Source organism: Dicentrarchus labrax, unplaced genomic scaffold (genome assembly GCF_905237075.1).
Source record: "Dicentrarchus labrax unplaced genomic scaffold, dlabrax2021, whole genome shotgun sequence".
NCBI lineage: Eukaryota > Metazoa > Chordata > Actinopteri > Moronidae > Dicentrarchus > Dicentrarchus labrax.
Window position 1 is genome coordinate 3479657 of NW_026136717.1, and position 27457 is coordinate 3507113.

Genomic DNA, 27457 nt, shown 5'->3' on the forward strand with positions numbered 1-27457 from the left:
AGCTCTGTTTTAGTCTCCACCAACTCCTCAGATGGATCTGTGTCTGTTTTAGCTGCCAAATGTTCCACTTACTTCACGAGCTAGTTGCTAACTTTGTCTGTCTATAGTTTGCCAGGTAGCTTACAGTGGATTGCTGGAAACGAGGTTGATAAGAGCATATTTTGTAGGCCGGAAAACCAAAACACTGATCTAAAAGAGGCCAAAAAGCTAAGTATAGCTAAAGGAGAACTGTGGAGTTGGTAATAGGTCCCTGTGGGTTGGTCACTACAAGCGACATCCTTTCACATTTGATCCAGCTGGCAAGTGTCCCCAAAGCTCATCTCTTGTAGCTACAAAAGTTAGTCCCTTTTTAAAATAAATTGATTATATAACTTTTCCTCATGCTAATTTGATCCATTGTTGATATTGAAAATACTGATTTAGTGTAGCTTTAATCTGTACTGGTGCTGAAAATATAGAAAATCTTCTTGTCCCTGTTGCTTAAAAGGTAGAAAGAACACTAAATACTGTGCTAACATCAAAGTTGTCCACTGAACAGATTTCCAACATAATGAACTCCAGTTGGGTTATTACTGCGCTGTCAAAGTTGAGTTTAGTGTGGACTGGGGAGACTGGGACACGCCCAGTGACAGATTACCAGGACGAGGTGTCATTCTCTTTGAGCCGCACATGCTTCTATTTATAACAGATAGCTGCAATAACTCAGAGAGGTGAGGGAGGGAGAGAGAGAGAGAGAGAGAGAGAGAGAGAGAGAGAGAGAGAGAGAGAGAGAGAGAGAGAGAGACATAGGGAGTCATATGACCTACAGCTCATTCCAGAGATAGTGACGGACAGAGCGCTCACTCTGTGCTCCCACCTATTATTACACCAGAGCGCGCGGAGGATGTGTCGCAACACCATCAGAGGACTCTGAGAAGATTGTCTATAATTACTATCACTAAAGGACATAACAATACGTCACATTTGTGAAAACAGCTGAGTGACAATGCCAGAGGAGAAAGGTAATAATGACCTTCAATAAGCTACAGTTTGTGTGCTGTGTTCACCTGCCAGGCTGAAGAGAGAGGATAGTTTGTAGCTAATTATTTGCTTGTATTAACCAAGACTTACTATTTTACCCCTATCTTAAGCAGATAATTAGAGTTACTCTTTTACCACAATAACAGGTAATGAACTATAATAATCCCATAACTCAGAAATATGGAAACCATTCAAACGTTCTAGATCATGCGAGTGTGTTGTGTTTACAGCATGTATGAGTGTCTATGTAAGTTATACTTTACCTACAGCTAAACAGGCCTCCTATTATGTAACCTCAGTCAGAAGCGTATAGCGCTTTCTGTTTGAATATGGTGTGCAAATGTGAATGGCAACAACAAGCCTGTGGGTGCAGGCTGAATGCTTTAAATGCTGCAGGTTGATATGCTGCCTGCCTGCCTGCCTGCAACATCCCTGGCAACAACAGTGTTGTCTTGGTCGCCTGCCTGCATCTCTAACACTGGGAGCTCAGCCATTTGGGCTGCTTATAAAGGGGTAAGGGCCAGTTGCTAAAAAGAAATCACTGATTTTTCGTATTGAGATTTACAGTGTGTCTTTGGTATTGCATAGTAAGGCTGACCTTTTTTTTTTTACCTTGTTTTCAAAGCATCTTTTTTTTCCTGCACGTACTGTATATTGCACTGGGCAAAAATGTTCAAATGTACGAATGCTCCCATAATATTCCTATGGTAATTTACAGTTTGCCATGAGAGTGAAAATTAAACTCTGAAGTAGAGGATATAGCATGTTGGTTATATTTGTTTGTATGAGAGTGTCTATTTATAGTGACAGAGAACAACAAAATGTACTTAAAGGGTCCAGTGTGTAACATTTAGGAGGCTCTATTGGCAGAATAGAATATAATATTCATAGGTATGTTTTCAATAGTGTATAATCACCTGAATATAAGAATTGTTGTGGTTTTGTCATCTTAGAATGAGCTGTTTTTATCTACAGAGGGAGTGGGTCCTCTTTTACATGGCGGAGTCCGCCATGTTGAACTGCCATGTTTCTACAGCAGTAGAAGTCTGCCACAATAGTTTCTCCTACACACGAGCAGTATTCAGTTGCAATCTGCAACTTCACTGCTAGATGCCACTGAATTGTACATACTGGTCCTTTTAAGTAAAAAAAAAAAAAACTTAGTCAGAATGGCCCACTAAAGAGTGTTTATTACAACCCTAGTGTTTATTTGCCTTAATGGAATCTGTAGAGAGCAGTAAGAAAATTAAATTCAAAATCACATTTATTAATCGCTAAACAAATCTGTCTTGGAATATAATCTAACTCAGCAGTTCATTACATTTGTCTTGATAACATGTAATATTGTTACTTACTATTTAATATTTACATTATTGTTTCAGTTTGCTGCCTTTAACAAACAACATATACCATAAGCCCTCAACCTTTGCAGGTTAAATGTCATTAACTTGCAGTATATTTCTCTGAATTTTAGTGGAAATAGTTGCATAAAGTTGCATAAAATGGAAAACCATGTATCTCAAAACTAGGCTTAAGCACTAGAGTAGTACTTTCCACTCCTTGTTGCGTGTTTGAAAAAAAGTTGCCTTACTGTTGGTCCTTATAAACACGCCACAAGTATTTCCTCTCCTCTCCAGTGTCTTGTCTTCAGCAGCCTTGTTAAAGCCCATCCAGTTTAAGTTCAGTGTCTAAAAGCAGGGATGTAACTTTGTTTTGTACAGTGTGGAGGCGTGTACGCTGCCATCGCAAGCTTGTAAAGTTTGGTTGGGACGACATTCAGGCGACACAAACACACAGGCCATGTGCTTCCATGCACAAACACATACTGTACATTGACACACTGAACAGAAAAATTTTGTCATGCACGTACACATGCATGCGTTCACACGTACAGGCACTAGGTCTAGCCATAGAGTCAGTAGAAGCATACACACACAATCATGCACACACAAACAAACACACACCCCTTTAGGCTGTGTCTCAGCCAAGGACAGTGTATCCTGGGTGTGTGACGTAATGGCTGGCTGGTTGTCAGCAGTCACAGCGACGCCCGTCACTATTCTGGACCTGTCAGTAAACAAACCATCTGTGTGTCTGTCAGTTTACAAGCATTACCCCTGCTGACATTTTAGATTTCAAAGACTTTAAACTATTTTTTTTTTTTTTAACTCCCTCCACAAATAATAGATGTAGCTATGAAATACATGAAATGACAAGTAGTGGCAGGTGTATTATTCTAAGGTGCTAGATCTCAAAAGGTACCCTGCATCATGTTAATGTTAAAGGATTAAGCTGCTATTATTGTATATTTTTGTCACTGTCAACAAAGCCCTTATTAAGACCAAAACCCACAATATGTTATTCGGTCCCAGAGGAATTTGTGCGGTTAGGGACTATTTTCAATGGCGGATGAATCCACATTTGGTGCTCCAGTGAGCATTTGGGGCAGCAGGACGGTGTATGTGGGACTTAGTCAAAATAAACTGGTGTGTGTGTGTGTGTGTGTTCATGGTAATGAAGGAACATGTCCTCCAGTGCAACAGTGTGGCTCATTAATGTGTCTTTAATTGTTTTTAGACAACAGTGGAGCTACTGAGGAAGAAGACATACACACAGTACTTTCATAGCGGGTTCAGGTCTTTTCATGGGATACAATGAGAAAACTATTGAAAATATGTTGACAGCTTTATCCTTTAAAGCTGTAACAGAAACTTTTCCACCAAACCTATACATTTGTTGGAGGGAAAACTGTCATTTAACAACTATAGTGTTCCCCTTTCCTCTTTAGCATTGGGGTACATGGATCATTTTGCTCCAAACTTGTTTCTAAGATCAACTCCAAAGCATTTTACAGTATATTTAATTTAAAACAATGAACTGAAAGACGTTAAAATGCTCCTTAGAGCTGATGGAGACTGCACAGTCTGCTGATTTGACCCATATGTAATATATCAATATTGATTAGTGCAACTTTAGAAAAATATATTTCCCAGCCACTGCATAGTGAACTATTACAATTAATGCATTTATTTTGCATTATTTCTCAAGTAGCAGGTGAATTGTCCAGCAGTCTGAGTAATTAGGGTCACTCTGTTCTCACTTAGTGACTGTATAATGTATCTTTGTGCCCTTCAGGGTTGAGCACTGTCCTGTGGATGCTGATAATGGCCTGTGTGTTTGAATCCAACTGCTGTTACACCAGCCTCTCTCCCTTAGGTGCTAAACCTGCTTGGCATATGCCGGTGTTTTTGCACCAGCTCTGCTCAAACAGCTGACACAATGCTTTCTACACAGGAGCTCTGTTCATGAGTCATGCTGTTTCTCTCTGGGTTGCAATGAATGGCCTGCAAGCATACACAGCCCCGATCCTTCACTGTCTTTTCACTATAAAACTCTTTCATTTCCTCCTACACTGGCCGCTGTGTTCCTCCCAATCAGCTTTTCTGCTCATGAACATTAGCTTAGCAAAGCATCCTTTACACATACATTCATATACATGTGCAGACATAGTAGCATGCTCAGCTGTTCAGTGATATTCTGCTGCATCACAGCATCTGTACAACAGTCACATGATCCCCTCTATTACAGCACATTCTGGCTCACGATGAGAGCATCAAATTGACGTTTCTTTAATGTTTTGCTATCTCATTGTCTCTATCCTCATCTTCCAAAAACAACTTCAGTCCTCAGGCTCAGTCTGAGTTCCTTTTTTCCCCTCTTGTCCTTGAGTTTTTCTCTCTGCTGGCACTTCTCAATTTAACCAAGCATGATGTGTCAAATCCTGCACAGTGCTCAACTAGTACAATCACATCAGAAGAAAGTTCCGTAAACAATTGGATGATTCTGAAAAACCTTCTGCACTAACTATGGATGACAGCTATGATTTGGTCAAGGTTGGGGAAAGATCAAGTTATGGTTGATAAAGGTCAGACTATTTTTCTGCATTGGCACCGAATGCTGCACTGGACGTAAAACGTGATATACAAAGTACACTACAAGTATGGGGTCTGGGAACATTAGGCCTGGCCTCCGCCTTGCAGTTAATAGGTGTTGGACGGGGTTGAGGTCGGGGGTCTGTGTAGTCCGGTCAACTGCTTCCACACCAAAATGTTAAAACCATTTCTGTATGGACCTGGCTGGGGCATTGTCATGTTCAAACTCCAAAAGGGATAAAAAAAACTGTTGACCCGAAGTTGTAAGCACCCCCATTGTCTAAAAAATCATTGTATGGTGTATCATTAAGATTTCCTTTAATTCAAACTGAGGGGTCCTGTTGGAGTTGATATAGCAGAGATGCTGATCCAATTCCGTAAGTAGTTGAAATCAACAGAGGAATAGTCTGGTATTTATGCTGATTGGACCTCATAGTGTTTTGACTTGAGGCAACTACATGGAAGTGTTCCAGTAGAGCCAGCTGCAGTGACACGTGGGATCATATCTGTAGGCAGCGTTTGTCGTCCACGTGGAAGAAATATTCACTGAGTCATCTGTCACAGGAACAGCAGGAATCATATGTTTTCACACAAAGATCACATTCATTCGAAAGCAAACTGGTTACCATATCTTGCTTTGCTTTGGGCTACTATTGAAAATGATAACTTATTAAATAATCTTCTGGGTGCTGTTATCAGTATGAGTAGTTGTAGTTTTGGTAGCAGTAGCACCAGCAATGTTAGTGTATCCAGTGTCAAAATATCCTTTATACTGTCACCCAGGAAATGTGTTAACTTGGTTCATTTCCTCCACCTCTCTGTTAACATGACATGCCCTTGTCTTTATAAGGGCTGAGCCAAAAGGGTGCACTGGTGTCAATTGCCATCTAGGTCGGAGGTCAGCTTTCTGTAGTGCTTGACCTCAGGGTCAGAGGTCAAATGCTGTTCAGGTCAAATTGCATGTGTGACTGCACAGGTGGATGTCATGGCTTTGAGAGGAGAGGGAGAAATCATAAGTCATAATGTCTAGTCTGTGTGTATCTAAAGTCGTATAAGTTTGGTAATTCATCTTAGCTACTAGCAATTTCTCTACTCCCTTTCCCTGTTTGTGCTACAGGACCTGTATTCAGTTGACTAGCTCTATAGGCTCTATTCATGTCTTTTTCTTGGCATCTAGAGCGGGTGAGATAATGGAGCAAGTTTTCTGTTGGGATAACGGACAGGAAACTCTTAAGCAGTGAAGTAATGGCCATACAAAGGTAAGGCCAGGTGTCAGCAGGCTGTTAATCAAATTATTTAGTTGCCACTTTGGTCATAAATCTGATACCAGCCTTAAAACTTGATGGAAGTTGCAGACACAATATGCAGGGGTCTAGTTTTACTACTGTTCATGTCAAAGACAGGAGTTTGTAATCCATAAAATGCATTGAAGGAATATTTTGAAAGGCAGCAATGGCAACAATGACAGCTGCTAAAGAGGTTAGCGTAGATGCTGCTAGCATCAGTTCTATCAGAACTTTCATTGAAAGAAGAGCAAAGAACGGCACTGAAGGATTTTCTCGTGGAAAAGATTTGCTCTTTTTCTGACATGACTTTATTAGTCGCCCACGATAGTGAGTATAGTATTTTTTTAAACTGCCTGCTGTTTTCAACAATGACTTTCCGGATGTTACAAACCACTTGGCACAGTCAGGTTGTCTTTTTGCTAATCTATGCCAATTTATTGCATTTTCCATAAAAATAAGAATAACATGCAATCTACATATTTTGGAGTGTGTTCATGTGTTTACTCATAAGAAAGTGAAAGTCCCCAAGGTCAACAGCTCGGGCCACCACAAAGTACTCCTGCTGTGGTAATGTGAGCATTTTGATCCCCTGCCCACCCCTGCTGCCCCTGCAGATGGTTCACACCAGGAATGTTGCAGAGCACCATGGGATCCCCGTGAGTTGAGGGAACACTCTATTTTTAGGAGGTGCAGGAGCATGGCTTCTTGAAAAGGCATTTGTGATATAACTCCCTGTGTTCCACTGAGCAGTGGCCCGTGCCTCCTTATTACATGTATGTGTGCCTTAAAAGCCTTTTCATGTTGAAGGTACATTGTTTGCGAGGGTTACTGTGGAATTTTTGTTCTCTGCTGTTTTCAGTGTCATGTGAACTTTGGGAGTGCATTGGGAGGTTCTCAGTTTCATTCCCAGCAGCCACGTATATTCTGTTTAAGTGTCTTTGAGCATGACACTGAATATGAACCTTCTCATTTATCATCTTTCATCAGAAAGAGATGTCATATATCTGCACAGCTACATGCCTATGTTTGGGCAGTTGTATGGTACATGTGTGCAGGTGGTAAGCTGCAGAACCACTTCAATGGTCAGTATGTGTTCCCAGAGGCTTCCATTGGTGTGACTGTATGCTGCACAGATATGTGGTGTTGCATTGCTCAGATAGCTGCCTGCCTGGCTGCGACCTTTGGGACAATGGCTTCAGTAGTGGCCGTCAGCCAAGGAACAGACACCAGAAAGGCTGATTGATGATAGGGACGACTGGGCCTGGAGAAGACAGGGCATTGGCACAAGGACTCTACATGCTGCACATCTCCTCTTGCACAACTGCACAACTGCCCTTATTCCATCTTTTCCCCAAACATTGATTATGAGCACAGAATTGTTAGGGCATTGAGGTCTGAACCTTTGACCTCCTTGCTATAAGTTGTTGCATGGACAGAAATTAGTCAGTGTAAAATATGCCTTCGTTATGTAGGAGTGCATTTTCGTATCCACTCACAATGTAGGTGATCCATGTGTATTTTGGGAGATAGACTTGTACCACTGTTTCGTGGAAATACGTGACTATGCAGCCTGATCCAGCTAGAAGAAACAGTGCAAAACTAAGGGTATGATGGACTTGTTGTGGGAAAAGCAGGGAAAAGTGTACCATCCTCTCCTGTGTGGTCTGCCCTCAGACTATTTGGCAAAATATACTTACAGCAAAAAGATAGATTGTTACCCTAATTATTTGGAATCTTGAAATGCCTGAAACATGAAGGTGCAAATCCCTTCCCTGCCAAGAACCTTAAGAAGAACATGAAAAAGGAGCAGTTTAACATGGATTGAACAGACCACTCGTTATTCATTTTGTCAGCTAACTCTATGTATGTATAAACAGCAAACTCCTCACCACTCTCCCACTGACAGATTATTGGACCCGTATCACAGATCACTACAACTGTCTTGGTTACTGGCAGCCTGAATGTCTGGAACAACTTGCTGGATTCTACATCTGGCCCAAAAGATCATCTCCTGTCTCCTCTTCATCCCCGCCCTCCAACTCTATTTGCTGTTTGAAGAGGAAGTAAAGACACTGGATCCCCCACAACAGGTGCAAGGGTGCAGCAATGCACACTGGGTCAGATCAGGAGGCAGAACCCCTCCGGCTCCCCTGTGACTACCAATCCCTGCTGCCTTCCCTGCTCCCAGCCCTTTCTCGCGTTTGGACTGTTGTCTTTTCCAGATGGTTGCAATCAACTCGATCTCAGACCTTTTTTACGAGGACTCCAGACTTTCCCCTCCTAAATTCTTGTCTTTATTGGTTAGCATGCCCACATGTACGCTCAACACGGGTAGCTTCAATAAAGCTGCACCTCCTGCCAACAAGAGAATCTAGGAAACACTGTCCAAAATCCCGATTCTTGTCTTGATTCAATTTGGAAGTCAGCACATTTTCAAGTCAGAGATCAGATTGTAATCTAAACATATGGACTGAATGAAAGCAGCTCTGTGGATTTTAGCATCATCCAAAGAAAACTTTATGAAGAATTTCCTTTCTCTATATTTCGAATATTTGCTGACCTCAAGAACGTTCAGTATCACAAAGGTACATTTTTTCACTTTCTGTTTCAATAAAAATATGATTTGGGAATTAGACTTTTTAAAACTCGGGCCTATCCAAATAAAATTATGCAAAGTTATCATCCTAAAGAGATCTAAGGAGGTTTGGGAGGCTATGTTTGTCTAGGACACATATACACACACTACAAAGCTGAAAAATGGCTTTGTTCCCCACGGTGGGTGAGAGGTCCTTGTAAAACTTGCTAAAGAATGTGTTGCTCCTGTAGGTCTGGAAAGACTGGTGGCTGTTTTTACTCCCCTGTCAAGTATCCCAGTATCACAAATGGACAAATGCTTCTTTGTATGTATGGGGATAGAAAAATACATCAGAACCAAAACATATGGTTTTGCCTTCAAACTGCTTCATGTAATCTTCTCAGTTTCCTTATCTCTTTCCACTGCCCTCTCTGTTTCAGCATCAAGGTGTAAATTATGTGACATGGCTTTCTCCTAGTCAGTGTGAGTCAGTGGGAGACCGTACACAATCTTGAAGCAAAGACAACACTTTGGTTTGGGAGGCCTTCTGGTTTCCATCTGTAGTCTGTTTGTTGGCCAAGTAGTATTGGCCAGTCACATTTGAGCGTGCTTTAGTTGCTTTCAGGTAAGCGGTCGTATGGAGCGCAAAAGAGGCGGAACGCGTCCGCCGAAATCTCAGGACCCGTTGGCAACTGACAACCATTTAGCATTCATACAGATATCTGTTTATAGAGATTATCATTCTTGTGTCTCAAGTTGCTAATTGAACGAAGTCTTGGCCTGGTCTTCCATTATCCAGATATCAGCTGGCTACACCAGAACCCTGAAACATTGCCGCCAGAGGCTAAATTGTTACATAGAAATGGCTAGCCTAGTATAGCATAAAACTGGTAGCAGGGAGAAACAGCTAGCGTGACTTTGTCCTAAATTTAAAAATGTCCCTGCCAACACTTCTAATGCTGACCAATTAAAATGTTGCTCCTTGCTTGTTTAACTTATATTTTAACAGAAATGTAAAAAGGCCAGGGGGGGGAATTACATGCAAGAACTATTTCTTGGAGAAAAGCTTCTGTGTACACCTTCCTGCAGCCTTGTCACGCTATTACCTGGAGGCGCTGCTGCACAGAAGTACTGGGTAGATGGATAAACTTGTTCACCAAGAAATAGTTCCAGCAGGTAATTCCCCCTAAAACCACAACTTGTTGTTTTTACATTTCTGTTTGAGTAATGGCTATACAAACTACATGTATAGTGTAAATGTTTGGCTCATTCTTATCTTTGGAAAGAGCCAGACTAGCTGTTTCCCTGCGCTGTAATGCACAGATGTGAGATTGATATCAGTTTTCTCATCTCACTCATTTATTTCCCAAAATCTTGAACTAATACTTTAAGTTGTTCTTTTTTCCCTACCCAGTATGTTTCAGATTCAACTCAAAGAGTTGGTGTGGCCAGACTGACCAAAAAGGATTTACTTTGATTAAATATGTAAGGACCACCCAGGTTCAACAATTTATCCAGTCTGTCAGCAGCTTCCAGTCTAAATCAAGTGTCCCTTTAACTTTATAGGGAGAAAAGTATCAGGTTGGCTAAATGTGCTTTTTTCCTACATAATAGAGTAGAGAAAAACACTGTGGCTTCAACTTAATCTAAGTCAAAATATTGTGCCAACAAAACACCCAATAAACACCCAGTGAACTGAGCAAACCTGAAACAAAAATAATGTCCACAAGAAAAAATTTCTTGGTGAGTTTCCAGAAAGCAGCTCTGTTTGGCTCACAGCTTTTATCCCTACATTTCCCTTTCTCTCTGCCTCTTTTTTCTAAATCAATTCATTTGATAAACTCCTCTTTCCAAGCCCAATTACTGGTAACCATGGAGGCCCAATGAAACCGGTCTGACGACACAAATGTTTCCTGGGAACACAAAGGGCCTTTTATTCGGCTGATGCCCCAGTCAGTATTGAAAGGCTGATCAGAATGTGAGCATATTCTGCCAGGGTTATGATGAGAGGAGAGATTATACTGTTAGGATGGACATGTTCGGCTCTTACAGCGTGCCTTTAACTTTGTGTGTTGTCGCAGACACTTCTGGGATGTTGCTTGTGCTCTGTTATGTTTTTCATTGCTGATGTTGACATCGTTTTTCTTGGCATGAACTTTCCTTCCTGTGTGGAACAAAGGAGAGTAACTGCTTTGAAAACGATTGGGAACTGGTCAACAATATGACATTCATCCAACATCAGTGTTTATGTGGACTTTCTAGGCTTTCTGTTCTGTGTGTGTGAGATATCTATCCTCACATTGTGGGGACATAAAACTGTCTACACAGTCACACTGTGAGGACCTCTTGGGGACAAAAAGCCGGTCCCCACAATATAAATCCTTCAGTTTTACAGTTAAGTCTGGGTTTGAGGATAATGTTAGTGTTAGGTTAACTTTAGGGATGGATTTGGGCTAGGGTTGGTCATTATGTTTACGTCTCCACAGAACAAATGACACTGAATAAATGACACTGCAATATCCCCTTATGTGATGGGAAAGCATTTTGTGTGTGCGTGAGCTGAAAAAACAAATAAAAGAACATTGTTTTTTCATAACCTTGTCTGATATGACATCCTATGTGATGACTTGGATATTTTTGGATTAAAAAAGAAAAGATGACACTGCAGAAAAAGTAAGATTTGTGTTTTTATTTAAATAAAAGGATGGTACTTGAAGTTTGAAGACTGATAAAATGGGGACAAACATACTATGTATGAATAAAGAGGTCACTCATATGAGTTTTAAAGGCCAGAATTGATGGAGATATTTTTGGATTAAAGCTATGAAAAAACAGTATTAATTTAATGCCAAAGACATTCAGCTTCCAAATATCCTGCTGTTTTGTTTTTTTTGTCACAGTTTACTTCTTTTCAGTGGAATAGCCTTTAGGTACCAGTTGACTATTTGCTGATTTAGATCATGGCCTCTCCTGTTCCACTGGATATTTGCATTTTGTAACAGGTATATAGAAGAAGTGGAATAAAGACTTCAACTCAAAAGATCAAAAGTTGACCACACTATCTGGTCAGATTTATACATCTAACAACAGCTAACAAATGGCTGTTCTCATCTTTGTGTACCTTCTAAAAGTTGTCCTGTGTATAGAATAAGTTCTAAATGGTCTCTGTCTCTTGCAGTATTTCAGCAGCAGGCTGTCCACAGCCCTCTGGAGCAGCAGAAGCAGAAGCAAAAGCAAGGAGGAGGACCTATCCCCTGTCAGAACTGTGGGAAGCCCTGCAAAGGGGAGGCGCTCCGGGTCCAGAACAAACACTTCCACATCAAATGCTTTGCCTGTAAAGGTATGTTAACAGCCAGCTATCACCTCTACACTGTCACCCAACAACCCACAACCTCAGAAAAGACTGCATAGACACGCAGCAAAGGGCCACAGGTCGGATGCAAACCCTGGGCTGCTGCCATGTACCATGGACTCAGCCTTGGTACATGGGGTGCCAGCACTACCAGGTGAGCTATCCGGCCTAGGAAACCAGTACTTTTTAAGGATGTGTAGAACAGACAACAGTAATATGGACCTTTTGTAAATGTTCAACTGTTACTAATATGTACTTTTTTTTGTAGATTAGAAAAAATACTTTTACGTGGTCATTCACAGGTAAATGGACATTCCCTTTTGGGAAAAACATGCTAAATAAACACTAATATAGTTTATCTTTTTGAGTAAGCATACTGGCTAAACCAAGACCTTTGGGGGAAAAGGGGGATTCATTTGAACTTCTTTTTAATATAAAAAGACATTAATGTGGACCTTTTTACTGTAAAGGAGAAGGCACTAACATGGCGCTTTTGAAGTAGACAGACTAATCAGCAGCTTTTCAAAGACAGAATCTATTATGAACCTTTTGGAGAATAAAAGACACTAATGTGTTTTTTATGGAGAATATTTTAGGAGCTACTGTAAAACTAAGAATATGGAGCTTTTATGAAAAAAGATTCAAAGTAGAAATGTGAGTAGAAGAGACGCTGCGTTGAAAATGTACTAATATGATCCTGTAATGGTCAGTAAAAGAAGCAATAATATAGAGTTATGTTAAAAGAGATAATAATATATTTTTGAGAGGTGAAATGTTTATGGATCCTTTTAAGAAAAAAAGAAAGTTAAAAGTAACAAAAAACAAATATGGATCTGTTCAAACACAAAGAGGAAAGAGGAAGGTGACACAGTGCCATAGTGTTATGGTAAAGACCCATTCAAAATGATAAAATCAACTTTGTCTACCAATATGTGTTGGGCTTTTCCTTTAACAAATTAAATGTAGTCATTAGTATTTACTGGGTTAATACACCTTTGTGATCAATATTGAATCTACATTATTGGAAAGTCATGTGTTATTATAATGTTATTGATAGTTCAGTAGACACAGAGATAGGTGTGTGTTACATTGTGTGTGTATATTTTGTGTGGATGAATGTGTGTGTATATGGGAGAGGGGGTTGGTGTGTGTGTGTGTGTGTGTGTGTGTGTGTGTGTGTGTGTGTGTGTGTGCGTGCGTGCGTGCGTGTATTTCTGGGTGTGTGGCTGCAAGTGTCAGATACTTGACATGTGAGTGTGTTCTATATGTGTGTGTGCTTGTGGGTGGGTGTGGGTGTAGGATTTTTTTTCTTATTTTGTGTGTGACTGTACTTTATAGTGTGTGTTTGCGCCCCTCCCAGCCCACACTCTCAGCACGAGCCATGTGACAGGCGGCTGTTGTTGTCAACACACACTCTGGTTGCTAGGCTACCAGCGGGGTCGCTACAATGTCGGCAGCTTCCTGGAGTTTATCGCCTTTAATATTACGCTAGCCAGCAGACTCCCTGTCTGTACATTCTACAACCCTCCTCCTCTTCCTCCGTCTTTAACTCTATGAACAAGGGATGAAGAGCAGAGTATGTGCAAACCCATGATGCATTAGTGATGATGACATTAGTAAACTGCAATTAATGATCAGCTTATTTGAGCATGATCTTAAAGGATAATCCCATTTATTACATTTTATCTTCATAGTTTGGACCATCTTTCCCGTCAGATGAGGTAAACAGGCCTGAGTTTTAATAAACTGGAATGATTCTTCAAATGTTCTGGCTCCTTAGTTGATCAGCTGCTTTCAATTCTTGAAGAAATGAGTAAAGTGAGGTGAATTGGTTGGCTAGCTAATGTTTGCAGTTACAGTATTAGAGAACAGCTTGTAGGCTTACATATGAGGAGTGTTTATTATATATTGTTGGCCACCCTCAGCAGCAACACATTCTCACTCCCAACTCGTCAATTAATGACAATTGGTCAGTGGCCCTCTGCTTGAACACAGTTGCAGTCAATTAGCAAGAATAAATATGCAACATTCAGACAGACTTTCAAAATAAAGGTTTACAAAAACTACTTCCTTAGGTTTAGAAACACACAATACGTGGGTAGGGTTAGGGAAAGGTCCCGTGTTTGTTTGAGCCATCTATCCAGCCCACCACCTCCATATGCAGACTTTCTTGCTCTTTTTACACCGTCACCTGACTTTGACGGCCAGCGCATTGAGAAATTACGCTAGAGGGATACCTACAGCGTCATGTGTTGAAGCAGAGGGCCCCTGACAAACATGTCATGTACTGGACTGGAGTCGACATTAAGGTACTCTACTTCCATTTTATGGAGCTTCACTTGCCTCAAAGTGTCCTGAGGGCTGAATGGAATATGATTGGTTGACAGTATAGTATTTTTAAATTGTGGTGCTGGTACTACTTTAAGCCAATAATATAGTATGTAGAATTTGAAAATGTAGTAGTAGTAGTGTAAAAACACACTGTGGCTGTATTCAATTATTAATTGGCTACTTCTTATTGTGGCCTGATGAGTAGAAAATGACTTCTGTTGTGGTTTAATATTGGGCAACTATTAAAGAGTGAGACGCTCATGCCTTACTAATTGAGCCGGGTTTATTTTTTCATGAGGAGCTTTTATGTTTGAACTGAGCAAATTACGATGATTACGTGCCTCGGGTCACACGTACAAATTACTCATACCAATTCATCAGATGTTAATAGTTGAAAGTCATCATTCCGCAGTAACTGGAGGTCATGATTAAAGGCAGATAGCATGTTTTCTTCACTGATGAAGTTATTTGGCCTGCTTTCTAAAGAGCTTAATTTGGAAGTGTGGGGCTGGCTAATTTAATGTCAGGCATTCAGGAGGTGTATTAACACTACGTAGACGCAACAGGCAGAAGAGTTATTAGAGCGCTGCTCACTCCACCCAGTACACACAGAAAACGCCTGGCTATTCCAACTATCCATAAATCTAAAGCATGTCTGCATTAATTGAATTTCCAACTCATTTGGGTTATTAAAAGTGCTGATTATCCCGGCATTGCGAGGGTTGGGTGGGGTTGCAGGGTTGCTATTAAAACATCCAGATGTGGACTGACAGGAATCTGAAAGTCAGGGATGGAAATAAAATAAACCATAGCAGGCTGAGCGGGGCTCATATTACTCTATCTGCAGTTCAAACCTGAACATCAAAGAGATGAAAAGACATCTGACTCCGTGTCCGCAGCCAAGTTCAACACAGTACAGCGATCACTTAGAAGTTTTCTCTTAGCACATTCTTTATGGATATCAGTTGATAATAAAATCAGGTGAAATATCTCTCCCTTCTAGTCTTTGATTTATAGACCTGAAACACACACACTGGCTCACCTCTGACCAACTGCACTCTATCAAAGATGGCAAGATTAACCTGGAAGAGAATCAAGCCCATGACCCCGGACTATATTGCTGTATTAGTGCCAATTACAACCAGCCTGGGTGTTAGCCAGTAGGATAACGGCGCCAGGTCTGAAGTGAGGAACCGTCAACGCTCAGCTAGCCATGTGTAATTAACACCGAGGACAGAGGAGGACTGGATTCATTTGTGCTAATGTTAGCCTCTTTAGCATTGGCTGGATATCAAGGTAGCTCTGGGCTGCTAATAGTAAACACAGCCTCAGTGTTTTTAGGGACATATACACTTAAGTGCGCTGTTTAAAGATGGCTGGATTAACCTGCTGGAGGGCCCCAAATGATGGAGCCAAAGTAAAGAAACAATTAAATGGTAGTTAGAACATTTTTAGTTTCTGCAATGTGACATATTTTTGAGTGAATGGTATAATTATTTATTATTACTATTTAGAACATGTGGTAGTGGTGCACTTCAGCCTCTTAAATTAAGAGAGAAAAAAAAAATAATTCACCCCCAAATTTTTTCCCACCTGTTTCAGAGATGAAAATAAAATGAAGGAACCTTAATCTAGAAAGAAAGAAAGAAAGAAAGAAAGAAAGAAAGAATTAAATGATAATTCTGGCAAAACCTTTTTTTCACCTTTTCTTTTCACTCGCCCCTCAGAGCTTCCATAGAAACGGAATAATAGACACTGGGTCATGTACTTGCTAAATGTGTCTTGAAGGGCCTTATAACTTCAGTTGAGTTACAGGTTTGCTTTACTGGTATACATTACCAACAGTTCATCAAATGACCCACGACAGCCTGGAAGCAGACCATCAGGGGCCTCAAAAGCCCCATATTTTAAGATGAAAACAGTTTAAATACATATTTTTGTTAATTGCTACTACCTTCTAATAGTGCATTGCTTTATTTATTAATTTGTTAATTAATTTTAAAAAAAAAAAAATAAAAAAATTAAAAAAAAAAAAAAAGGGAAAAAAAAAATAAAAAAAAAAAAAAAAAAAAAAAAAAAAAAAAAAAAAAAAAAAAAAAAAAAAAAAAAAAAAAAAAAAAAAAAAAAAAAAAAAAAAAAAAAAAAAAAAAAAAAAAAAAAAAAAAAAAAAAAAAAAAAAAAAAAAAAAAAAAAAAAAAAAAAAAAAAAAAAAAAAAAAAAAAAAAAAAAAAAAAAAAAAAATTTTATTTTTTTTTTTTAGTTTTGTATTTTTGATTTCATTTTGTCCTGAACCGAGATTCAGCTCGGTTAAGCATAATTAACCGCTGTCGACATGTGATATACTTTTAAGAAATCCCACATTGCAGCCTTAAGCTTTGAAGCATTTGATGAGCACTAATGGCTGTTTCCGTGGTCGCTGTCGTCAACAGAAAGCTGTGCGCTTGAGGAAGTGTGTTTTATTTAGGTACCAACTGTGCCTGTCTCTGTATATCCTGTTATGTCTGCTTCTCAGACGCCTTTAAACTGACACTGAGACACCATCAATAGCAGAGAGCTGCAGACAAAATGGCCTGGCAAAACAACTCAGACAGACTTTTATCCCTAATCTGTTTTTGCTTCCCTGAAGGGCCATCACATCATCCGAATAGCATTTGAATACAGCAGAGAATACTCAAATGTGAAAATATGTGGTCACACCCAAATGTCGGCAAGCCTGCATGAAAACTTATAAATGCAGAGTATATGAGCTGGAATGGAAAGATTCCTTTATATCAGACACACACTCCTTCTTTGTCATTCACACTATATTCACAAGCAGTCAACAACACACCCTCAGAAACACAGGAGTGGTATCTTTTATTGCACTCCACTTGCCTCTCCATAAAGCTGAAAACAGCTTTATTCATGAAGTAGGTGTAGTCTGCCAAGTTTTTTCCCATATGACGTGGATGTGGCATCAACAAACAACAACAAGCTTTCTGCTTAAAGATACAGTCTATCTCTGCCTTGAGACGGTGGATGTCACTTAGGAGCTCACGATGCCAAACTCTGACTCCTCCAAATTCCTGATTTCTGACATCAGTTGTAGGGAAATTCAACAAACTGAGCTGGTTTAGGTGTTATGGCATGATCTTTATCTGGGTTCCTTCACAGAGAAAGAAAATGGTGTTTCATGACATTACTTCCAACACTACATTACTGAAATGGTTAAGGCTTTGGGTCACTAAAGCTGTCTGAGAACACCAGGCCAGAACCAATCACAGGTTTGATTTGGAAGAGACCAAGGCCATATTTAATGCCAAGGACCAGCCTTGAACTGAGACAGTGGTTACTACCTCCACCTCATATAAGACCAAGTTGTCAAGTGATTGAAGGTCCAGAAGGTCACATAATGACACCTTATCATGTCTATATGCTGAATGAAGACTATAAAATGGGTTAAAAGCTCTGAAAGCTAGCAAGCGGATCTTCAGACTTCTCTTTACCATATTATAGTATTTATTTTGTAGTAAAGCATTGAATTTTCATAATGGTGGTTAAGTTTAATGTTTTGAAATAAACTTAATTAATTGTTGAACTCATCAATAATAAAACACAATCATACTCTTGGGAAAATTGTGAGTGTTTCATGATTTACCCGGCTTGTCAGTGTAGCTGCTCTTATCTGAGTCAAGACGTTGGATGCTACCTGCTGAATGTTTCACTGTACAATACACAACATTTACAGTACATTTTTAAGACAGTTTAGGTCCAAAACAACATTATGTCCAATGAACTCCCCAAGTCCCACTCGGGTAGAGATTCATCACTACTTACTCTTCGAACGGTAGCAATTTTAGAATATTGCTGATGATGCAAAGTCAACTCAAGGTTACTTACTCTCTAGTTCACACAGTCGCACAGATAGGGACGTCAATACTTCATGATTCTGCAAAACCCTGAATAACATTCAGTGGTGCTTTATTTTTATGTCCAATGCCAGTGTGTGCACAGGTCGACGACCATGACTTGCATGTCTATGACAGAACAGTAGATTGTTTTGTAGTTGATAGTTTACAGTTCAATGAAGACCTTGAATCACTACTATATGTTTTCAAGGTCTAGATTGAGCTGTCAGACTCAGTTAGTAGTTTACTATAGTATAGTAGTATAGTGTTGCTTTCCTACTGAGAAATGTAGACAATTTACCTAAAAAGATTATAATTGTATGTATAATAGAACTTGGCGAATGCTACAATAATGTTTACTGTGTGTAGTGTGAAATTACAGTGTTGCCTCAGTCTATTTCACACAGTCAGTCTTCCTTTGAGGTTTTGACAGATTTATGGATTGCATTGTTTTTGTACAACTATCCAGAGTGTGTGTCTTCCTGGAAGTCAGCTTGGTAAATACACCCTGCTGGCCACATGTTGAAGTCCTGGTGGTCAGATCAGTTGTGTTACAATAGCAGATGGTTGTGATGTTCTCAGTAGGGTGTTGGCTGTTGGATTTGTCTCCTTCTTGGAAGCAGGCTGACCAGAACAGAGCCAAGGGAGAGTGTGTGTGTAAGTGTGTGTTCGTCATCGGGCCAGGTGGTGGGCCACACATTTATGGGGCGGGGGGGAAATTTTACAGTACTTGTACTTGACATTTTAGTAATTGGTGTGATTTGATGTCCTCCTTGTACCCCCTTTTGAAGATTTATTAGCAACATATTGAGTGCACTCATTTTCAGGTTTACCTCTAAATAGGATGAGATAAGTTGACAGTTGATCTCGACTTATCTCAACAATAGGCGTATTATGAGATATAGCGGAGCACAGTAATTTAGACAAGAGACAGACCTTCCCTGCTTATTGCCTCATTAGATGCCTGCTTGCAATTAAGGCCAGTGTAGAGGGAGTCTGCAGCACTGTGACTCCATTTGACCTGTCAGAAACATCAACCTTGAATATATATATTTTTAATAGGGTCCCATAGCTGGTCAGATCAATGCCAGCAGGCTAAGACTGTATAGTCAAGGTCATGGAATAGACAAGTTAATGACAACACCCCACCCACTCCCCCCGCCCTACCACACACACACACACACACACACACACACACACACATTGATGGTGAGTCATTGTAAAACATGAGGTGCAGTCAAGGTCCCACATTCATAGCAGAAAGCACATAGCACATGTATATTTATCCCTGCGCACGCTCGCACACACATGCACAGTGGAAGTCATTGTGAAACATGAGGTAGAGTCAAGGTCACACTCAGCGGCAATAGCACATATATGTTTTATATGACACCATAGCATGTCTGTAAATAATGTCTCTGGAGGTGCAGCGTGTTGAAAAGACACATTTTTACTCACACACACACTCGCATACACACACTGGACAGGCCGTCTTGGATGTGCCTGTATATTTAAATCCTCCAAAGCACACTCAGGCCTGCTGGATTGGATTAGGCCAAATTACATCTATCTTACATGACATGCAAATTCAATTCATTTGTATGGTGCTGTAGCCTATATTCTCCTCCTCTGTGGAGGGCTAGACTGATTGTAGCTTACACACACACACACACACACACACACACACACACACACACACACAATGTATGTAAAATAAGAATATCTGTGTGTCAGATAGGGCCGAATATCAATTTAGGAAGATAATACTTTTTTTGATATCATACCTGAACTTTTTTAGTACAAAACCCTTTTTTTAAAATTAAAACTGGTAGACTGTTGACTTAAAACTGCAGTAACATTATTTATTTGGTCATTTGGACAAAAAAAAAAAAAGTCAGGAATCACAGGTCGGACTTATGGCAAACCCAGAGCAACATAAGCATTCATTCAGAGCATGTTTCTAGCGACTTCCTTGATTTAGCTCTGTTTTGGTTACTACCACCAACTCCTGTGAAAAATATGTGGCCCATTATCTGCTAAATGCTCTGCTTTCTTTACAAGCTAGTCGCTCACTTTGTCTGTCTGCTGTCTGTGGCTCTGCAGACAGTATACTGTTGGTTGGGCTTAACTGGTTGTCTGTAGCGGCTGGAAACGAGTGAGATGAGAGTGGTAAGGCTGAACCAAAACAGTAAGAACTTTTCCATAGCTATAGGGACTTGATCCCAGGACCTTCTTGTTGTGAGGCAACCGTGCTAACCACTGAGACACCATGTTGGCAGAAAGGTGCTGAAACGCTCCGTAAAGCTGAGTTACTGCAGTTTCCCAACTCCACAAACAAATCCATTACCACTTTCTCCCGAGACTGTGTTTGTACATGGGTAAAACAGATGCACCATATTTTATTTACAAATCACACCAGGGCACATTTGTTGCATATCCATCCATTCAAGCATGTAACTTCCTCGGTAAGTCTACATGCTAAACTGAAGGAAAAGAAAACAGACTTGGCTCTGAGATCCTCCAGTGTGGAGGAAGCAGATTCAACAGCACACTGAATTCCTCCGAGAGCCTCTAAGTACATTCGCATTATGTAAGTGGCTTCACAGTGCATGAGATAAGCCTTCAGAGATGGAAGTAATCAGTTTCCTGTTAAGTAATCTGCCTTTTAGCCTTGGAAAATGTCGTAACCAGGTTCCTACCGCAGTGTAACCTTTATACCAACATCACATTGACAACCTGAGAAGCACAGTATTCCTGTTAGCACTGTTATTGCTTGTAATTATGTAGAATTAAGTTGAAGTGATGCTTTATTTTTTTTAAGATTTTCCTGGTTCTAAAGTTACATCTCCATGCTACTGGGTTGTGTTGTTACAGGAAGTCATTACTGCCCTCCAAACACACACTGATCTATTCATACACACACTCCCCATCACCACACACACACAGTTCAAAGGGTCAAACCCTTGTGATTCATGGAAGTTTTATCTCGCTGCAGGCGTGTAGCCCAACACATTCTGTTCTCCTCGGCTGGGTCTCAGGACAAAACGACTAATTAGCTGCATCATGATCTCATTGGCCCGAGCGCAGGGTGAACACACACTTAACACACACACACCCTCTGTTGTCATGGAGATGGAATGGTTTCAAAATAATGAAATCGCTGTTGTATAAAATTCAGTTGAATTTTGAGCAGGGTTCAAGGCTGATTTAGACTTTTGTATTTTCCCACTATATCTGTAATTTTACCGTTTATTTGCTTGTTAAAGTATTCACGTTTACCCAATAATGTTATCCTTGTAACGGTGGAATGCCTTTCAGACACCAAAATTCTCCATGAAAACCAAAAAAGAGCTAACATCAATTCATGACCCCTGGAGAACACTAATGTAGGGGCTGCTATCATGGCCGAAAAATGAGCAAAAGTACAATTTCTTCCCTCTGGTAATTACAGGCCAAAAGAAACACCAGTATTATAATGGTTTCTTAACAAAAAACATTTTAATTTCAGTCTGACTTTAATCCTGTTTAAAACAGCTAGGCACATCACAACGAGTGAAGAAAGAATTTCATAAAGAACTTCTCTTTTTCTCTGGTTGCAGTCTGTTGTTGAACTATTTCTGTCAGAGCAAACTTGAAAGTGAACTTCAGTCCCAACTCAATTAAACCCGATTTACTGACTTCGACATCCGGCTCTGCTTCATTTCTTCAACCTCTCCTTGCCTTTTAACACGTCCCACGTGAATGAGGGATTAGGGAATGATGGATAGGAGAGATGAGAGCAACGAGAGAGGGATGAGAGGAAGACTGCTTTGACAGTTTCCATTAGTGATGAGGGACAAAACTGAAAGAGCATCTTGTCTCTTCCTCTCACTTATGTAATGCACTCAGACACACACTTTTTGATCTGCATTAGAGGCTTGTTTACCAGTAACTTTGCTTTGCTGTGCAGTATATGCACCTTGCTGCTGTAGTGTGGATGGAAGGAATAATATAAAATGATTGCTGAGCTGCTTAAGCGACTAACTTATAATACAGTAAGAGGAGGAGTCTATGAGTCACCCGGCAGCGCAGGTATAAATATACAGGGACTGAATGATCTACTGATGGGAAGCAGCAGTCAAGCCTCTGATGGAGCTCTCTGTTACTCTTTAAGTAGCAGAGCTGTTTTTAATTCTTTTGAAGTCCAAGTCAAGCCGGAAATCAATTCTATTCTCAAGCGTGTCAGAGCAATTCCAGTCAAGCCCCAGTCAGTCAAGACAAGTCTCAAGTTGTTTAGGATGAGTCCAAATCAGGTATCAGGTCTGTCAGAAACATTTCATTTTCAAGTCTCAAGCAGTTCTAGTTCCAATCAAGTACATGTCATCTGAAACAAGTCCAAGTTAAGTCTAAAGTCACTCAGAACAACAGTCAAGTCAGGACTCGTTGAATCTGACCTGTGTCCCTTTTTTTTTTATTGTTCTGGGATTTTACCAAGCAAGTTTGACTCGAGGCCAAGTCTCATGCCAAAAGCAACTGATTCCTCGTTGGAAAGTTATGGTGCTGTAAAGAGTGCTTTAAAATTAAAAAACGACCTGAATTCACCTTTTATTTTTCATTTTGACTCTTATATCAGACATTGACAAAAGAGCCCTTAGCAACCCTTTTTCTGGGTGTATTATGTATCTTCTCCATCCATCCATCCAGCTTTCCACTCTGCTGGTGTGTACTCCATCAGCCCAAAACATTATCTTATTCGGGACTGGTTGCCAGACATCTGAACCGGATGTAAGGGAGCCGGTAGCAGCCGCTGGAAAGTATGTCATCCACTTCCTGAGAAAACATTCCTGTCCGTATTGTTGTGGTTGTTTTATTAGCATTGTGTAGCCCCTGTGAGGGCTTGATAAAAGTGAAATGGTGCGAATACCGGAGAAAGGTTGTCCAACATGTCAGTTAAAGTTTTTACAAGGGGATAAAAGGGTGGGAGAGTTTGATTGTTACGTAACAAGTAAGAAAATACAAAATACTAAATGTGAATTTCGACATTCCAAATGTTGTAAACCTTACTACGTCTACATCAGCGCACTGTATGTCAGTGGATGTTCTCAGTCACTTTTCAAATTTCTCTCATCCTTGTAGGGACTAGCTTGATCTCACACATTAAGCAGCTGTGCAACATCACAGCGAGACATTGCCTCTAACACTAGAGAGAAAAAAAAGTTACAAAACCAGGACAACTTAGCCCCGACTTCAGGATTTGTGCTTTCTTTAGACTAAAAAGACAGATTCAGTGCTGTTCTGTGTACTGCAAACAAATCTTAGACCAAAACAAGGACATCCAACAACAAAGTGCAACCATTACAGGTTTTTGATGACCAATATTTGAAAAATAAAAAAAGAAAGAAGAAGAAAGTGAAATCTGTTTTTTGGGGGGGTAGGGGCTAGGGCTGCAACTAACTGTTATTTTTCTGGGGATTATTTTCTAGATTTATTGCCTGGTCTATAAAATGTCTGAAAATAGTGAAAAATGTCCATCCTGGTTTGTCCAAGTCCAAGGTGATTTCTTTAAAGGTCTTGTTTTATCAGTCCAGGATCTAAGGTATTCAGTTTATTGTGATATAAATCAGAGAAAAGCAGGAATTCTCTTTATTTGAGAGGCTGAACAGCTTTTTTTTTGCCATTTTTGCATGCAAAAAAATACTTTCATAATAAATTGATCATTAGAAGTCTGCAATTTATTTGTCTGTAGACTGACTAATGAATTAGTCGACTCATCGTTGCGGCTGTAGTTGGAGCAGTAGGTGGACATGCTGGTATTAGCATTCAGCTAGAAGCACTGTTGTGTATTAGTAAAGCCATTTGGTATATGTAGCATTAGGGTTGCTATTTGCACAGCTTGGTTTCACCAGATTTAAGTGATTTCAGTTTGGCCTGGGTTGGTCCAGTGTCATGGACATCAGTTCACACGGAGACCTTAATGAGAGCTGCCACTGTGCCTGGGCGTGTCTGAGCCCATTCTGTAGAGTGTGTGTGAGTTTTTATAGTAGGCTATGTGTGTGTGTGTGATCTTCCACATTTTGTACGTGTGTCACCTCATACCTTCTCACATTCCTGCAAGGATACACGTGTGTCCTGAAAAGCATATGTTATGTCTGTGTGATCTCACCCACATGCCACAAATGTGCCTTACCTCATGATTTCACACATCCCTGAAAGTTTGAGACAGAGCATGCATGTGTGTGTGTGTGTGTGTGTGTGTGTGTGTGTGTGTGTGTGTGTGTGTTCAAGTTCACTGAGCCGTCCCGGGGCGCGACACCAACCAGCACAAACATCTCTCCTTTATCTTTGTCATTTTTTCCAGAAAGAAAGAATGGGGGGAAAGAAAGGAGGGGTATTGTTTTTGCTAAAGGAGTGGAAAAAGAGAGCGAGGTTTCCCCTGAGGGTGTGGCTGCACTGTGATGTCATGTGGTTGCCATGGTTACAGTGTGTAATCATTGTGTGTGCATGAGAGGAGACGTGATTTGGAGTTCCTGTCACGCATTGTTAAGAGCCAGACAAACAGACAAAGTGCAGTCTTTTCACACACACACACACACACACACACACACACACACACACACACACACACACACACACACACACACACACACACACACACACACACACTCTGGCAGTGTGATGTTATTGGCTCTTAAAGCAGGTGGAGGAATACAATCAGACGTGTCAAACTGGCTCTCCTCACCACAAGGCCTCCTCTTATTTTTTACTATTCAAATAAATGTCTATAAATAGGTGTGTGTTTCTTTCTGCATGTGCCTGTTATTGTATGGTATAGAAATAATAATAATTTTACTTAGAAAGCACTTTATAAAGATAGAAGTGCAAGTTTATATAAAATAGGTTGAAATTTAAGTAAAGTAAAGAAATAACCACAACCATAATATGCAATCATACGTGTTAATCTCTATAGGGCACATATATATAACCATAAAGCAGGCAGAATGCCAATAAAATTAATTTAAAACAGATTTGTGCAAAATATATGGCAGTGGATATGAAATACTGAAGGGATACTGAACAAGCACAATTAAAATATATGATGATATAAAACACCATAAAATGGTAATATAAAGAGGAAATATGAAAGTGATGCAATAAAGAAAACGTAAAAAAATGTTCTTTATTCCATCACAGCAGCAGTATTGGTCAGAATGTCTGCACCATGCTATCAGCTCTCTGAGGCCAAAGTGTTGGACTGCCCGACATCGCAATCCCTACAGCCACTCTGCTTGTGGACCTAAAGAGAAAAAGAACAACACAATAAAACTTACTGTATACATGCTGTGGTCAGTTAGCTGCAGTAAGTGAAAACATAACCAAGAAAAAGGGATAGCAAACCTAAAAAACCTTTAGCCATTAATGTTGCAGGGGAATGTGTTCAGTCTTCAGTTTCATCTAATCTGTCTAATCTGTCACTCTTCTTTTTTCCCCTTCTTCTGTCCATCAATTCCTTTTCCCATTCTCTTTTCCCTCTCTCCTTGCTTTACCCTTTTGCCCTCCCTCTCTCCCTCCCTCCCTCTCTTCGACCTTATCGCAGTGTGTGGTACTGAACTGGCCCAGGGAGGCTTCTTTGTGCGACAGGGTGAATACATCTGTACTCTGGACTACCAGCGACTGTACGGGACTCGCTGCTTCAGCTGCCAGGACTTCATCGAGGGGGAGGTGGTGTCCGCCCTGGGCAAGACCTACCACCCCCGCTGCTTCGTCTGCGCCTCCTGCAAGTAAGAAACAGGATGTGGGAAGTTGGGTCCAAAACCATATTTCATTTACGTGTGATCTAGTTGCCTCTGCAGTTGTTTCCTTGACTTCACATCAAAGTGTTGTATATAATGCTTTAAAAACACAATATAAATGCAGATATTAGGTATTAGATATTATATAGTAGTTCAGGATGGGAGTGAAAGGTGGGTATTGAGTGCTGAGGGTTTAGACAAAGGAGAACATGTTTTAATCTGGGTTTAAAGGTCAAAGTCAGGGGAAGTCTTATATCTTCTGGAGGTTTATTCCAGCTTTTTGGTGCACTGTAAACATGGGCAGCGGCAGGTCCCCCACACAGCACCCTACTTTGTGCCATTTTCTTGTGCTGAACCATGTCTCTACTGCTGCAGCTCCACCAGAGGCGCTATTCATCAGCACGCCCTTTCCATTGTACTGCCCCTGCCCAACTCACTCTGCATTCAACTCACTCACTGCTGTAGTCTGAGGGGAAATTAGACTCATGCTACTTTCCTTCCACATAGAAATGAATGGTAAACAAATGCTCTGATTGTGTCATAAACAGGGACAGAGAAAAACTGTTGATGAACAGAAACAGAGGAACTGAACAGCTGAAATTCAGGTTCAAGCTAGAAAAGTAGTGAAAGCTGATGTGATGATAGTGACAAATAAATGAAATGGCACTGTTTCTCTATTATTGCCTGCACATCCACAAGAGCTTATTTTATAGGCAAACATTATAATCTAACCTCCGTACAGTGCCATGCCCTGCAGAAGAAACTGAACAAGATACCAATTTCTGTGCCACTCCAAAATGAGTACTGGCCTCCGCCTGGCCACCCTCATGAAAACTGCCTGGCTCAACCACAGATAGTAAAGGCCTCGGCATGCTTCAACCGATGTGTTTGTTGGATTGTCGGACGCCTGAATTGCCAGGGCTGTGTCCGACAATTTTCAGAAAAGACAACGTGGTAATCACTCCCACTTCAGTAACTGGTGTGTGGAGGTAAGGAAGAAGGCAGGAACATTCTGAATGCACTGAAGCTTTCTGACGTGCATTTTACAGAACTTAAACATCTCCATTCTACCTCAGCATACACCTCTAATGTACAGCTTTATCCACATTTGTTGCATTTAATAACACTTGGAACAACGCTTTTAATAACAGGAACATGCACACCTGTATTTCATTCAGTTGTTTTACATTCAACCCTGACCCTTGAACCATTATGAAGGTCATACAAGGTCTTGAACATATTTAAATGCTACATTAGTGAGTTAACATAGAGACAGCCACATACTGTGTCAGCACTGAATAGGCT

At 40.4% G+C, this 27457-nt stretch overlaps 1 protein-coding gene across 2 annotated transcripts in view; it reads left to right on the forward strand.

Moving 5' to 3' along the window:
- The first annotated feature begins 809 nt into the window (after positions 1 to 809).
- Positions 810 to 27457, forward strand: part of ablim2 (actin binding LIM protein family, member 2) — a 75620-nt gene continuing 48972 nt past the window's right edge. The window contains exons 1-3 of one of the 2 annotated variants that reach the window (XR_007880307.1): positions 810 to 1001; positions 11992 to 12153; positions 25957 to 26140. Coding sequence is in view for 1 of the 2 variants with exons in the window: in XM_051375309.1 (XP_051231269.1) it covers positions 986 to 1001; positions 11992 to 12153; positions 25957 to 26140 (362 nt within the window). In the remaining variant the exon portion in view is untranslated. The remainder of the gene's footprint in view (positions 1002 to 11991; positions 12154 to 25956; positions 26141 to 27457) is intronic. The other variant, XM_051375309.1, reaches the window with a different exon arrangement.